Source organism: Arachis stenosperma, chromosome 4, assembly GCF_014773155.1.
Source record: "Arachis stenosperma cultivar V10309 chromosome 4, arast.V10309.gnm1.PFL2, whole genome shotgun sequence".
Classification (NCBI taxonomy): Eukaryota; Viridiplantae; Streptophyta; class Magnoliopsida; order Fabales; family Fabaceae; genus Arachis; species Arachis stenosperma.
This window is the reverse complement of record NC_080380.1, coordinates 110815621-110832643: the sequence shown is the minus strand read 5'-3', so window position 1 is coordinate 110832643 and position 17023 is coordinate 110815621. Positions and strand designations below refer to the sequence as shown.

Sequence of the window (17023 nt, the reverse complement as noted above, 5' to 3'; positions counted from 1 at the left end):
TTTTATGCATTTTCTTGAGCTTAAAGTAACCAAGAATGGTTAAATGAACAACAAAGCAATGAACTATCCAAAACATTATGATTTTGATGCAAATTCCATGAGTTTTTAGTAATAATACTTGAATGCTATGAATGGATGAATTCTCATGAAATTTTGCAAGACTTTGATGCAATTGTTTGGATGATTTCAGGGAAGAGAGGCTAGGCAAGGAAGCAACAAAATCAATAAAGGAAGCTTGAAATTCAAATGGGACGTTTAAGCTCCAGTTTAAGCCTAAACTGGAGCTTAAACGCCAAAATCATGAGAAGAGAGGAAATGCTGTAACTGGCGTTTAACCTCCAGTTTGACCTCAAACTGGAAGTTAAACGCCAGAATGAGAGAGGGCACTAAGAAGCATTCCACGTTTAACCTCCAGTTTGACCTCAAACTGGAGGTTAAACGCCAGAATGAGAATTGAACTAAGGGAGGCACAAAAGCATTTCCACGTTTAACCTCCAGTTTAACCTCAAACTGGAGGTTAAACGTGTTCGACACTTTCTTTTCTCACCAAGAAGCATTCCACGTTTAACCTCCAGTTTGACCTCAAACTGGAGGTTAAACGCCAGAAGTAAGAAAGGCACCAGGAGCATTTCCAAGTTTAACCTCCAGTTTGACCTCAAACTGGAGCTTAAACGTGTTATATGGAACAGCTTGACCATGCCTTCTTCAAACGTAAATAACTTGAGCTACAAAACTCCAAAAGAGGTGATTCAAAATTCATTGGAAAGAAGACATCTAGAGCTTTCCAAGCATATATGGCATGAATGGTGGATACTAAAAATTGAGGGAGAAAACAGCCCCGTAATGTGCATAGAAGAGCATAGTACCAACATGCAATCAGGCCAGCTGACCTCTTCACCTTCCTTGGAGTATAACGTGAGCTATAGAGATCCAATTGAGGTGCTTCCAGTTGCGTTAGAAAGCTGACATCCATAGCTTTCCAACGAGGTATAATAGTCTATATTTGGCATCAAATTGGCAAGGTTGACAAGAGAACAAAGTGACGACTCAAGAAAGGGAGGTTAAACGTGTTCTATAGTGTGTTCTTCATTTCCAAATTTAACCTCCAGTTTGACCTCAAACTGGAGGTTAAACGTGTTCGATAGTTTTTGCCTCCAGGGTGTGTTTTTCATTTCCAAGTTTAACCTCCAGTTTGACCTCAAACTGGAGGTTAAACGTGCTCGACCCAATATGCCTCCAGGGGTTGCTTTCTTCATTTCCAAGTTTAACCTCCAGTTTGACCTCAAACTGGAGGTTAAACGTGTTCGATATATTCACTCTCCTGGGTGTTTTCTTCCAATTCCACGTTTAAGTTTTAGTTTGACCTTAAACTGAAACTTAAACTTCAACTTAAACACCACCATTTGAAAAGGTTTCTGGGCCAAATATATTGAAGTTTAAGTTAGCAATTGAGCACAAATTCTAACTTAAACTTATTATGGCATGAAACCCAATTGAATATCATGGTTTATGGGATTGGGCTTGAAGAATTGATGAGTCTGGAGCATCCATTTGTTGAGTCTTGTGTCATTACTTGTTTATCACTAAGTTTGCTCAATAAATGTTACAGATTTGAATCACAGCCTCATCAGGATTATGGACCATAAACCCAAAGCAAAAGGAATTCAAGGAAAGGCCTCAAAGCCCAAGGAATACAACAGAAGCTCAATTTAGAAAGTGTATAAATAGGATAGAATTTAAGTTAGTGGAGACCTTTTGATCTTTTGACCTTTTGACACTTTAGAACTTTTCATATTGTGTAATTGAATTCTGAGCTATGACTCACTAAACCCCTTTCATTGGGTTAGGGAGCTCTATTGTAATTCAATGAATCAATAATAGTTTTATCTTCTTCTTCAATCTTTTCTCTTGAATTTTGTTAGAAAGCTTCTCGATCTAATTCCATTGGGTAATTGTCTTGGGAAAGAAATTACCCATAATTGGAATCCTTCGGAACCTTGGGAAAGGAATGGAGGATTCATGCTAGAGAAGCTTTCTCACAGTGAATTGGATTGGGGTTTGGATGGATATTGTGACATGTAATCCTACCAAATTGTGGTCCATGAAGTTGTGTGGTATAATCAGTGATCGAGCTTCATCTCTTCTTATGAACATTTAAACCAAGGGATTGGGAATTTGTTTGTTTTTAGAGAGAATTGGTGAGCCAAGGGATTGGGATCCAATCATATAAGATTGCCAAGCAAAATTCAATGAATGCATTGGTTGAGGAAGAGATAAAATGTTTTGATTCGGAGATCTCAATATCTCCTAACACCCAATGAACTCCCCATCTCTGATCTACACTTTCTATTTACATTCTGCAATTTCAATTCATGCAATCACCCTAATTCCCTTTTAATTTCAGCAATTTAACTTCTAGCATTTAATTTCTCGCAATTTAAGATTCTGCAAATTTCATTTCCTTGCAATTTACATTTCCCGCCAATTTACTTTATGCAAATTCACATCCAATTCTTGATTCCGCTCAACTAACCAAACTTTTAATTCGAATTGCTCATTCAACCAATCCTTGTGGGATTCGACCTCACTCTATTGTGAGTTTTTACTTGACGATAACCGGTGCACTTGCCGGAAGGAATTTTGCCGATCGTGCAATTTCCTAAAATCGTAGCATAACAAGTTTATGCACATCACAACCTGCCTTGTTCTCATTACAACTGGCAGACAAGTCCTTGAGACAAGCCTATGGAATAGTAGAGGACGTGTTAGTAAAGGTTGAAGGCCTTTACATCCCTGCTGATTTCATAATCTTGGACACTAGGAAGGAAGAGGATGATTGCGTCATCCTTGGAAGACCTTTCCTAGCCACAGCAGGAGCTGTGATAGATGTCAACAGAGGTGAATTAGTCCTTCAATTGAATGGGGAATACCTTGTGTTTAAGGCACATGGCCATCCCTCTGTGACAGAAGAGAGTAAGCATGAAGAACTTCTCTCAGTTCAGAGTCAAGAAGAGCCCACACAGTCAAACTCTAAGTTTGGTGTTGTGAGGCCACAGCCAAACTCTAAGTTTGGTGCTAAGATCCCATATCCAAACTCTAAGTTTGGTGTGGACAACTACACAACATTGGCCTGATCACCTTGTGGCTCCATGAGAGCCACTGTCAAGCTATTGACATTAAAGAAGCGCTTGTTGGGAGGCAACCCAATTTTATTTATCTAATTTCTATTTTATACTATTTTATTGTTATTTTGTGTTTTATTAGGTACATGATCATGAGGAGTCACGAAAAAATCATAAAAATTAAAAACAGAATCAAAAACAGCAGAAGAAAAAAAATTTCACCCTGGAGGACGCATGGGCTGGCGTTCAACGCCAGTAAGATGCATCTGGCTGGTGTTCAACGCCAGAACAGAGCACCATTCTGGCGCTGAACGCCAGAAACAAGCAACATTCTGGCGCTGAACGCCAGGAATGTGCCCAGAGAGGAAAAACTGGCGCTGAACGCCAGTAACAAGCATGAAACTGGCGTTCAACGCCAGAAACATGCTTTACATGGGCGTTGAACGCCCAGAATGTGCACCAATGGGCGTTTAAACGCCAGAATGATGCACGAAGGCATTTTACATGCCTATTTGGTGCAGGGATGGAATTCCTTGACACCTCAGGATCTGTGGACCCCACAGGATCACCTCAGGATCTGTGGACCCCACAGGATCCCCACCTAACATATTCCCACATTACCTTTTAATCCTAATCACACTCTCCTAATCCAAATTCAATCTTCCCCATGTCACACTTCCCAACACCTTTCACCAATCACCTCAATTCCTCTTCCCAATTATCCCATTCACCACTCACATCCATCCACTCTTCCCCATAAACCCCACCTACCTTCAAAAATTCAAAACCAATTTCCCTCCCATTCCCACCCAAATGGCCGAACATACCTCCCCCCTTTCCCTATAAATACCCTTCCATTCTACTTCATTTTCACACAACACAACCCCTCCTTCTTCACCTAAGCCGAACCTACCTCTCTCCCTCTCTACCATATTTTCTTCTTCTTCTTCTTCTCTTCTTTCTTTTATTGCTCGAGGGCGAGCAATATTTTAAGTTTGGTGTGGTAAAAGCATAAGCTTTTTTTTTTGTTTTTCCATTACCAATGGCACCTAAGGCCGGAGTATCCTCTAGAAAAGGAAAAGGGAAGACAAAAGCTTCCACCTCCGAGTCATGGGAGATGGAAAGATTTATCTCCAAGAGCCATCAAGACCACTTCTATGATGTTGTGGCAAAGAAGAAGGTGATCCCTGAGGTCCCTTTCAAGCTCAAGAAAAATGAGTATCCGGAGATCCGACATGAAGTTCGAAGAAGAGGTTGGGAAGTCTTAACCAACCCCATGCAACAAGTCGGAATCTTAATGGTTCAAGAGTTCTATGCCAATGCATGGATCACTAGGAACCATGATCAAGGTATGAACCCGAGTCCAAAGAATTATCTCACAATGGTTCGGGGGAAATACTTGGATTTCAGTCCGAAAAATGTAAGGTTGGCATTCCACTTGCCCATGATGCAAGGTGATGAACGCCCCTACACTAGAAGGGTTAACTTTGATCAAAGTTTGGACCAAGTCCTTATGGACATTTATGTGGAAGGAGCTCAGTGGAAGAGAGACTCCAAAGGCAAGCCAGTCCAACTAAGAAGACTGGACCTCAAGCCTATAGCTAGAGGATGGTTAGAGTTCATTCAACGCTCCATCATTCCTACTAGCAACCGATCTGAAGTTACTGTGGATCGGGTCATCATGATTCATGGCATCATGATTGGAGAGGAAGTAGAAGTTCATGAGGTCATCTCAAATGAAATCTACAAAATAGCCGACAAGCCCTCACCTATGGCACGGCTAGCTTTTCCTCACCTTATTTGCCATCTATGTTACTCAGCTGGAGTTATCATAGAAGGAGACATCTCCATTGAAGAGGATAAGCCCATCACCAAGAAGAGGATGGAGCAAGCAAGAGAAGCCCCTCACGGTTCTCAAGAGGTGCATGAGGAAGCTCATCATCAAGAAATCCCTGAGATGCCTCAAGGGATGCACTTTCCTCCAAACAACTATTGGGAGCAACTCAACACTTCCTTAGAAGATTTGAGCAATAATGTGGAACAATTAAGGGTGGAACATCATGAGCACTCCATCATTCTCCAAGAAATAAGAGAAGATCAAAGAGCAATGAGGGAGGAGCAACAAAGGCAAGGAAGGGACATAGAAGAGCTAAAGAACATCATTGGTCCTTCAAGAAGAAGACGCCATTAGAGGTGGATTCATTCCTTGTTCTTTATTTCTTTCTGTTTTTTCGGTTTTTAATATTGTGTTTATCTATGTTTTGTGTCTTTATTTCATGATCATTAGTATGTAACCATGCCTTAAAGCTATGAATAAATTCCATTAATCCTTCACTTCTCTTAAAAGAAAAATGTTTTAATTCAAAAGAACAAGAAGTACATAAATTTCGAAAATAGCTCTTGAATTTAGTTTAATTATATTGATGTGGTGACAATACTTTTTGTTTTCTAAATGAATGCTTGAACAGTGCATATGTCTTTTGATCTTGTTGTTTATGAATGTTAAAATTGTTGGCTCTTGAAAGAATGATGAACAAAGAGAAATGTTATTGATGATCTGAAAAACCATGAAATTGATTCTTGAAGTAAGAAAAAGCAGTGAATGGCAAAAAAAAAGAAGGAGCAATAGAAAAAGCCACGAGCCCTTAAAACCAAAAGGCAAGGGTGAAAAGGATCCAAGGCTTTGAGCATCAATGGATAGGAGGGCCCAAGGAAATAAAATCCAGGCCTAAGCGGCTAAATCAAGCTGTCCCTAACCATGTGCTTGTGTCATGAAGGTCCAAGTGAAAAGCTTGAGACTAAGTGGTTAAAGTCGTGATCCAAGGCAAAAGAGTGTGCTTAAGAGCTCTGGACACCACTAACTGGGGACTCTAGCAAAGCTGAGTCACAATCTGAAAAGGTTCACCCAGTTATGTGTCTGTGGCATTGATGTATCCGGTGGTAATACTGGAAAACAAAGTGCTTAGGGCCACAGCCAAGACTCATAAGTAGCTGTGTTCAAGAATCAACATGCTTAACTAGGAAAGTCAATAACACTATCCGAAATTCTAAGTTCCTAAAGAAGCCAATCATTCAGAACTACAAAGGAAAAAGTGAGATGCCAAAACTGTTCAGAAGCAAAAAGCTACAAGTCCCGCTCATTTAATTATAATTAATATTCATTGATATTTTGGAATTTATAGTATATTCTCTTCTTTTTATCCTATTTGATTTTCAGTTGCTTGGGGACAAGCAACAATTTAAGTTTGGTGTTGTGATGAGCGGATAATTTATACGCTTTTTGGCATTGTTTTTAGGTAGTTTTTATTAAGTTCAAGCTACTTTTAGGGATGTTTTCATTAGTTTTTATGTTAAATTCACATTTCTGGACTTTACTATGAGTTTGTATGTTTTTCTGTAATTTCAGGTAATTTCTGGCTGAAATTGAGGGACTTGAGCAAAACTCTGAAAAAGGCTGACAAAAAGGACTGCTGATGCTGTTGGAATCTGACCTCTCTGCACTCGAAATGGATTTTCTAGAGCTACAGAACTCCAAATGGCGCGCTCTCAACGGCGTTGGAAAGTAGACATCCAGGGCTTTCCATCAATATATAATAGCCCATACTTTATTCGGAAATTGACGACGTAACTTGGCGTTGAACGCCAAGTTCATGCTGCTGTCTGGAGTTAAACGCCAGAAAAACGTCATGATCCGGAATTGAACGCCCAAAACACGTCATAACTCGGAGTTCAACTCCAAGAGAAGCCTCAGCTCGTGGATTGATCAAGCTCAGCCCAAGCATACACCAAGTGGGCCCCGGAAGTGGATTTATGCATCAATTACTTACTCATGTAAACCTTAGGAGCTAGTTTATTATAAATAGGATGATTTATTAATGTATTAGACATCTTTGGTCTCAGTTTTGTTTTATTCTTCATCCTAAGAGGCTATTGATCACGTTTTAGGGGGCTGGCCATTCGGCCATGCCTGAACCTTTTACTTATGTATTTTCAACGGTGGAGTTTCTGCACACCATAGATTAAGGGTGTGGAGCTCTGCTGTACCTCAAGTATTAATGCAATTCTATTTTCTTTTATTCAAATCTCTCTTATTCTTATTCCAAGATATTCATTCGTACCCAAGAACATGATGAATGTGATGATTATATAACCCTCATTATCATTCTCACTTATGAACGCGTGTGATTGACAACCACTTCTGTTCTACATGCAACAGAGCTTGAATGTGTATCTCTTAGATTCCCCAACAGAATCTTCGTGGTATAAGCTAGATAGATGGCGGCATTTATGAGGATCCGGAAAGTCTCACCTTGTCTGTGGTATTCCGAGTAGGATCCTGGGAATCCGGAAGGTCTAACCTTGTCTGTGGTATTCTGAGTAGGATTCCGGTAATGAATGACTGTGACGTGCTTCAGACTCGCAAGTGCTGGGCGTTAGTGACAGACACAAAAGAATGAAGGGATTCTATTCCAGTAGGCGCGGGAACCAACCAGTGATTAGCCGTGCTGTGACAGAGCACGTGAGCGTAGTTTTCACTGCGAGGATGGGATGTAGCCTTCGGCCAGGTGATGCCTCCAAACGATTAGCCATGCGAGTGACAGCCGCAGAGGACCATTTTCCCGAGAGGATAGAAAGTAGCCATCGTCGAACGGTGAACCCCAATACACAGCTTGCCATGGAAAGAAGTAAGAAGGATTGAGTTGAAGCAGGAGGATAGCAGGCGTCCTTGAGCATACAGTATCTCCATTCGCTTATCTGAAATTCCCACCAGTGAATCTGCATAAGTATTCTATCCCTTTTATTATTTCTTCTTTTTATTAATTTTCGAAACCATAAACAATTTAATCTGCCTAACTGAGATTTACAAGGTGACCATAGCTTGCTTCATACCAACAATCTCTGTGGGATCGACCCTTACTCACGTAAGGTATTACTTGGACGACCCAGTACACTTGCTGGTCAGTTGAACGGAGTTGTGAAAACAACCGATGCCATAATAATGATTTCATACAAATACAAAGAACATGGATCACAATTTCGTCCACCAGGTATGAACCTCACAGCTTTATAATTTGTAATATCTGCAAACCATGGAGCTTCCTGGATGGCAAAGAGTTGCTCATCTGGGAAAGTCTCAGAGATCTCAGTAGAAGGGAGGGACGCCCCAGCTACTGGTTCTATTCGGGACAGATGATCAGCTACTTGGTTCTCTGTCCCTTTTCTGTCTCTTATTTCTATATCAAACTCTTGCAGAAGCAACACCCATCTTATAAGCCTGGGTTTTGAATCCTGCTTTGTGAGTAAGTATTTAAGAGCAGCATGGTCAGTGTACACAATCACTTTGGATCCCACTAGATAGGATCTAAACTTGTCAATGGCATAGACCACTGCAAGTAACTCTTTTTCTGTGGTTGTGTAATTCTTCTGTGCATCATTTAGAACACGGCTGGCATAATAAATGACGTGCAGAAGCTTGTTATGCCTCTGTCCCAACACTGCACCAATGGCATGGTCACTGGCATCACACATTAGTTCAAATGGCAATGTCCAGTCTGGTACAGAGATGACTGGTGCTGTGACCAGCTTGGCTTTCAAGGTCTCAAATGCCTGCAGACACTGTGTGTCAAACACAAATGGTGTGTCAGCAGCTAGCAGGTTGCTCAAAGGTTTTGCAATTTTCGAAAAATCCTTTATAAACCTTCTATAGAATCCTGCATGCCCCAGAAAGCTTCTGATTGCCTTAACATTGGCAGGTGGTGGTAATTTTTCAATTACCTCTACCTTTGCCTTATCCACCTCTATTCCCCTGCTTGAAATTTTGTGCCCAAGGACAATTCCTTCAGTCACCATAAAGTGACATTTCTCCCAGTTTAAAACCAGGTTAGTCTCTTGGCACCTTTTCAGGACAAGTGCTAGGTGGTTAAGACAGGAGCTGAATGAGTCTCCATATACTGAGAAGTCATCCATGAAGACTTCCAGGAATTTCTCCACCATATCAGAGAAGATGGATAACATGCATCTCTGAAAGGTTGCAGGAGCATTACACAGACCAAAAGGCATCCTCCTGTAGGCAAACACGCCAGAAGGACAAGTAAATGCTGTTTTCTCTTGGTCCTGAGGATCTACTGCAATTTGGTTGTAACCTGAATAGCCATCCAAAAAGCAGTAATAATCATGACCAGCTAGTCTTTCTAGCATTTGGTCTATGAATGGTAAAGGAAAATGATCCTTTCTGGTGGCTGTATTGAGCCTTCTGTAGTCAATACACATACGCCACCCTGTAACTGTTCTTGTAGGAACCAGTTCATTTTTTTCATTATGAACCACTGTCATGCCTCCCTTTTTGGGGACAACTTGGACAGGGCTCACCCAGGGGCTATCAGAAATAGGATAAATAATCCCAGCCTCTAGTAATTTAGTGACCTCTTTCTGCACCACCTCCTTCATGGCTGGATTTAGCCTCCTCTGTGGTTGGACCACTGGTTTGGCATTATCCTCCAACAGGATCTTGTACATGCATCTAGCTGGGCTAATGCCCTTAAGATCACTTATGGACCACCCAAGAGCTGTCTTGTGTGTCCTTAGCACTTGAATCAGTGCTTCCTCTTCCTGTGGATTTAAAGCAGAGCTTATAATCACAGGAAAGGTGTCACCCTCTCCCAGAAATGCATACTTCAGGGATGGTGGTAGTGGTTTGAGTTCAGGTTTGGGAGGCTTATCCTCCTCCTGAAGAATTTTCGAAAATTCCTTTGTTTCCTCTGGTTTTTCTTGATCAGGTTGAGCATCCTTGAAGATGTCCTCAAGCTCTGATTCTAGGCTTTCAGTCATATTGATCTCTTCCACCAAAGAGTCAATAATGTCAGCGCCCATGCAATCATTTGGTGTGTCTGGATGCTGCATAGCTTTTACAGCATTCAACTTGAACTCATCCTCATTGACTCTCAGGGTTACTTCCCCTTTTTGTACATCAATGAGAGTTCGTCCAGTTGCTAGGAAAGGCCTTCCTAGAATGAGAGTTGCACTCTTGTGCTCCTCCATTTCCAGCACCACAAAGTCAGTTGGAAAGGCAAATGGCCCAACCTTGACAATCATGTCCTCAATTATGCCTGATGGATATTTAATGGAGCCATCAGCAAGTTGGAGGCATATCCGGGTTGGTTTGACTTCTTCAGTCAACCCAAGCTTTCTGATAGTGGATGCAGGTATTAGATTGATGCTTGCTCCAAGGTCACACAGGGCTGTCTTGGTGCAAGCACCTTCTAATGTGCATGGTATCATAAAGCTCCCTGGATCTTGAAGCTTTTCAGGTAAGCTTTTCAGAATGACTGCACTGCATTCTTCAGTGAGAAATACTTTTTCAGTTTCTCTCCAATCCTTCTTATGACTTAAGATCTCTTTCATGAACTTAGCATAAGAAGGTATTTGCTAAAGTGCCTCTGCAAACGGAATCTTTATTTCAAGAGTCCTTAGATAGTCTGCAAAGCGGGCAAATTGCTTATCCTGTTCCTCTTGGCGGAGTTTCTGAGGATAAGGCATCTTGGCTTTACATTCTTCAACCTTAGTTGCTGCAGGTTTATTCCTTACAGAAGTGGTTGAGGAAGCCTTTTTAGAGGGATTACTGTCAGCACTCTCAGGTGTCTGATCCTCCCTTGACGTCTGAACGCCAGGAATGGGTGAAGATTGGGCGTTTAACGCCAACTTCTCTCCCTTTTCTGGCGTTTGAACGCTAGAACTGGGTAGGGAATGGGCATTTAACGCCAGCTTTCCTCCCCTTTCTGGCGTTTGAACGCCAACAGCACTCCTCTCTGGGCTCTTACTGTCCTCAGAGGGATTTTGGACAGTGGTTTGGTTATCCTCTGTCAATTGTTCCTTATTTGGCTTTTTGCTACTTTGAGCAGTGCTATTCAATGTCTTCCCATTCCTCAGTTGAACTGCTTGACATTCTTCTGTTATCTGTTTAGATATCTGCTGTTTTGCTTGATTCAATTGCATTTCTATGTTCTTGTTAGCAATTTTAGTTTCATGGAGCATCTCTCTAAATTCTGCTAACTGTTTTGTCATCAGGTGTAATTGTTGATTAAGCTCAATCATCTGTTCTTGAGGATTAGGATCAGTGGCTACTGCCATGACTTCCTCTTTTGGAGAGAACTCATTGCTAGAATACAAATATTGATTTCTAGCAACAGTGTCTATAAGCTCTTGAGCCTCTTCAATTGTCTTCCTCATGTGTATAGATCCACCAGCTGAGTGGTCTAAAGACATCTGAGCCTTTTCTGTAAGCCCATAGTAGAAGATGTCTAACTGTACCCACTCTGAAAACATTTCAGAGGGGCATTTTCTTAGCATACCTCTATACCTCTCCCAGGCATTATAAAGGGATTCGTTATCCTCTTGTTTAAAGCCTTGGATGTCCAGCCTTAGCTGTGTCATCCTCTTTGGAGGGTAAAAGTGATTCAGGAATTTGTCTGATAACTGTTTCCATGTCTTTATGCTTGCTGTAGGTTGGTTATTCAACCACCTCTTAGCTTGCTCTTTTACAGCAAATGGAAACAGTAATAGTATGTAGACATCCTGATCAACCTCTTTATCACGTACTGTGTCAGCAATTTGCAAGAACTGTGCCAGAAACTCAGTAGGTTCTTCTTGTGGAAGACCGGAATACTGGCAGTTTTGCTACACTATGATAATGAGTTGAGGGTTTAGTTCAAAGTTGCTTGCTTTGATGGGAGGTGTACAAATGCTACTCCCATATGCAGTTGTAATGGGGTTAGCGTATGACCCCAGAGTCCTTCTGGACTGTTCAATTCCACTTAGGTCCATGATGGATAAAGGGAAATGATATGGATTGCAAGTAGATAAATAATTTTTTATTTTTATTTATTTATTTATTTTTTTTGAACCGAAAATAATAAAATAAAATAAATGGAAAATAAAATCAAATTTCAAAAACTAAAAGAAAATAAGGTCAAAGCAAATTGAAAACTGAATCAATTAGTTAATTAAAAAGATTTTGAAAAAGATTTGATTTTTGAAATGAGGAGAGAGAAAAACAACAAAATGACACCAAACTTAAAATTTTTAGAAAATCAAACACTAATTTTCGAAAATTTTTAAGGGAAAAACACAAGGAGGACACCAAACTTAGAAATTTTTTTTTTAGGGTCAAAAAGGGACTAGGGACATGCAAATTCGAAAATTAAAAGAAAAGCAAAAGCATGCAATTGACACCAAACTTAAAATATGAAACTAGACTCAACTAAAATACTCTAAACCAACAAAAATAAAACAGTCCTAATCTAAGCAACAAGATAAGCCGTCAGTTGTCCAAACTCGAACAATCCCTGGCAACGGCGCCAAAAACTTGGTGCACGAAATTGCAATCACACTTTTGCAATCCCGCACAACTAACCAGCAAGTGCACTGGGTCGTCCAAGTAATACCTTACATGAGTAAGGGTCGATCCCACGGAGATTGTCGGCTTGAAGCAAGCTATGGTTATCTTGTAACTCTTAGTCAGGATATCAAAAATTATCAAGATTGATTGTGAAAAGAAAAAGAACATGAAATAAGTACTTGTTTTGCAGTAATGGAGAATAGGTTGAGGTTTTGGAGATGCTCTGTCTTCTGAACCTCTGCTTTCCTACTGTCTTCTTCTTCAAACACGCAAGGCTCCTTCCATGGCAAGCTGTATATAGGGTTTCACTGTTGTCAATGGCTACCTCCCATCCTCTCAGTGGAAATGTTCAACACACCCTGTCACGGCACGACTATCCAGCTGTCGGTTCTCGATCATGTCGGAATAGAATCCAGTGATTCTTTTGCGTCTGTCACTAACGCCCCACAATCACGAGTTTGAAGCTCGTCACAGTCATTCAATCATTGAATCCTACTCAGAATACCACAGACAAGGTTTAGACCTTCCGGATTCTCTTGAATACCGCCATCAATTCTAGCTTATACCACGAAGATTCTGATTAAGGAATCCAAGAGATATCTACTCAATCTAAGGTAGAACGGAGGTGGTTGTCAGGCACGCGTTCATAGTTGAGAATATGATGAGTGTCACGGATCATCACATTCATCCGGGTTAAGAACAAGTAATATCTTAGAACGGAAGCAAGCATGATTGAATAAGAAACAGTAGTAATTGCATTAATCCATCAAGACACAGCAGAGCTCCTCACCCCCAACCATGGGGGTTTAGAGACTCATGCCGTGGAAGGTACACAAAGAAACGTGTAAAGTGTCATGAGGTACAGATACAATGTCAAAAGATCCTATTAATAGTGAACTAGTAACCTAGGGTTTACAGAATTGAGTAAATGACAGAAAAATCCACTTCCGGGCCCACTTGGTGTGTGCTTGGGCTGAGCATTAAAGCATTTTCGTGTAGAGACTCTTTCTGGAGTTAAACGCCAGCTTTTATGCCAGTTTGGGCGTTTAACTCCAATTTCTATGCCAGTTTCAGCGTTAAACACTGGGAATTCTGAAGCTGATTTGTAACGCCAGTTTGGGCCATCAAATCTCGAGCAAAGTATAGACTATTATACATTGCTGGAAAGCCCAGGATGTCTACTTTCCAACGTCGTTGAGAGCGCGCCAATTGGGCTTCTGTAGCTCCAGAAAATCCACTTCGAGTGCAGGGAGGTCAGAATCCAACAGCATCTGCAGTCCTTTTCAGCCTCTAAAACAGATTTTTGCTCAGGACCCTCAATTTCAGCCAGAAAATACCTGAAATCACCGAAAAACACACAAACTCATAGTAAAGTCCAGAAAAGTGAATTTTAACTAAAAACTAATAAAAATGTACTAAAAACTAACTAAATCATACTAAAAACATACTAAAAACAATGCCAAAAAGCGTATAAATTATCCGCTCATCAATGTTCATCATGATCTTCAAAGTGTTCTTGGTGTTCATCTTGACATTCATAGTGTTCTTGCATGCATCATTGGTTTTGATCCAAAATTTTCTTATTCTGGGTCATATTTGTGTTTTTCTCTCTCATCATTAAAAATTCAAAAAAATAAAAAAATATCTTTCCCTTAGGCTGCGTTTGTTTGATGTCCGTGTCTTGCCAAGACATAGACACAGTGAGATGTGTCTATTGTTTGGATTCTGAGACACAGAAAGAAGAAGGACACGGTTACACACAAGCACACACAAGTTACATGTATTTCATGTCTCAGTAAAATGCTGAGACACGAATTGTGAACGATGGACACGGATCAGAATCTTAATTTTCAGATGATTTTGTCCTCGTTAATTTTTTGATATTCCAAAAGAGTCCCCTGCTTGTATGAAACCCTAAGAAGTAAAAATTTCTTGTGTAGCTGTTCTGCATCATCGAAGGTGTACCACCACTGCACATTGTCTATGTTTTCCGCCGACTCTCCTCTCTGATTACTACATGCTGGGCTCTGGTCGCGGTGAGCTTCTGTTGCTACTCTGCCATCTTCGCCTCTCCATCTCATAGCCGCGATAACCTTAAACCCCAGCTGTGCTTCTGCTACGTGTTGAGTCTTTCATCCTCCACTGCTGCAACATCTGTCCTCTCGGTGTGCTTTGCCTTGTTGTCTCTGGTATTTTTTCTTTTGTGAAGTTTCTTCTTTTAATTTTGATTATTGATCAGATGGGTTATTGTTGATTAATTGCTAATCCAGAATTTGGGTATGTGGACAACTGAATTGTATGTAAATCTGGGTATTTGGATATTGTTCATTATTTATTTTGTTTTCATTTGAAATCTTCAATAGGCAATAGATAATCTCGGTGGTGGTTGTTTTAAATGCATTTTGAAGCTTGATAAGTTATTTTTCCTAATTGAAGAGGAAAAAGAATGGAAAAAGCCATGTGTCTAATTGAAAAAAACTTGTTATAAGTTATACTTGAGAAATTGTTCTCACCATCAAACATTATGGCCAACTATGCAGAAAAATCGTCAAAAAGAAAAGAGTTGTAGAAGGAATTGTTGCTGCTGTGATAAATAAAATTTTGTTACTGATCTGCTGATGTTATTAGTGCTGATTGTTGATAAAACTAGTGATAAAAATGTTGTTCTAATTGATGATTAATATGTTAATTAAATTGCTTATGAAATTAGTGATAGGTGAACTTTTTAATTATTATCTATTGAAGAATGCTAGAGGACAATTTATTTGTATTGTGTTTATAAAATTACTCATCAAACTGCTTACCAAGTTGTTTGCTATCATGATTTGTATTATGTGTTTGTAGAAATTATTAGGATTCTTCTTTTATGTATTTACTTGTTATTCTTTCTTAGGAAGTGATGATGGATCGTTCTGAACAAATTAAGCTATGTGTTGGATATTACTGGATTATGAGAATGCAATTTGACACATTAATGCTGCTTTTTTTAGTCACTCTGTATATGTATATTAGGAATAGAAGGCGAGGTCATTCTTCGATTGGTCGAAGAGTGAACACATTGCCACTAAGGCGAGATGCATTAGATAATATCATTGGGGAGGGTGGAGATAGAAATTGCATATGGGAGTTAAGAATGAGTTTGAATGCATTTGCAACTTTATGTGAATTGCTACAAGTTCAAGGTGGATTATACGAAGATGGTCATGTTGGCATAGGCGAGCAAGTAGCTACTTTTTTAATCATATTAGCTCACCATACCAAAAATCGCAGCATACAGGTTAGGTTCTATAGGTCTGATGAAACTATTAGTAGGTATTTTCACAAGGTATTGCGTTCAGTTTTGCGTGTCCAAAGTATCTTATTTGCAAAGGCAGACCCTGTACCGGAAGATTGTGTAGATCCCAGATGGAAATGGTTCAAGGTAGGTCGTGTATGTAGCTCTAATTTGTATTGGTCACGTTTACTCTGCGTGTAATAACTTTTTTTTTTACATTTGATAGGGTTGTCTAGGAGCATTAGATAGAACTTACATAGATGTCACAGTCCCGAAGAGTGATAAATCTAGATATCGGACAAGAAAATCTAGAATATCCACCAATGTCTTAGGAGTTTGCAATCGGAACATGAATTTCGTCTATGTCCTTAGCGGTTGGGAAGGATCGGCATCTGATTCAAGGGTACTTAGAGATGCTATTACTCGACGTAATGGCTTGAAAATACCTATTGGTATGTCTAAATTAATCTTTTGAAAAGAATAATAACTATTGAATATGAGAATTACAATATATTTCTTATATTTTTTATCCTTCCGTTTTAGGGTGTTATTACTTAGTGGATGCCGGCTATACCAATGGGAGAGGATTTTTATCTCCATATAGAAATGTTCGCTATCATGTTAATGAGTGGATTCAAGGTCATCGGGCACCACAAAATCGTCTAGAGTTATTTAATAAGAAGCACTCTTCAGCTAGAAATGTGATTGAGCGGTGCTTTGGGTTGCTTAAGAAAAGATGGGGAATTCTACGAAGTCCCTCGTTCTATCCTATTAGAGTTCAAAGCCATATTATTATTGCTTGTTGTTTGTTACAAAACTTTATTCGTATGAACATGGATGTTGATCCCGAAGAAGATGCAACTCTTGCGCCAGAACACATACCCGTAGGAGATGATACTATTGTTGATGAAGGTAAAACAATTGATGTTGTGGAAAGTAGCCATGAGTGGACTCAATGGCGTGAGGACCTAGCAACCGAGATGTGGGAAATATGGAGGGGAGAACGTGGCGAGTAGAATTTTTATCTTTGCCGATTTTGTTATGTTTGCAATTGGCCTAGCCTATAAATTATTGTATTTGAATTCATTTCAGTTTTTTTCTTTGTGCAATATGTATTTGCCAACTCGGATTCATAATTTGTATTCCAATTAAACATATAATTAGACAAGGTCTTGTTTTAATTGTTTCAAAAGATGTCAAAATTCTAGAATTTTATTCAAATCTTTATAGTAT

The 17023-nt window shown here is 39.8% G+C and overlaps 1 protein-coding gene across 1 annotated transcript in view; it reads left to right on the top strand.

Moving 5' to 3' along the window:
• The window catches only part of LOC130975317 (uncharacterized), a 49667-nt gene extending 32861 nt beyond the window's left edge, over positions 1 to 16806 (top strand). Inside the window, exons 2-5 of the mRNA XM_057900127.1 lie at positions 14457 to 14705; positions 15410 to 15937; positions 16017 to 16115; positions 16501 to 16806. Of these exons, the coding sequence (XP_057756110.1) occupies positions 14457 to 14705; positions 15410 to 15937; positions 16017 to 16115; positions 16501 to 16806 (1182 nt within the window). The remainder of the gene's footprint in view (positions 1 to 14456; positions 14706 to 15409; positions 15938 to 16016; positions 16116 to 16500) is intronic.
• The last annotated feature ends 217 nt before the right edge of the window (positions 16807 to 17023 follow it).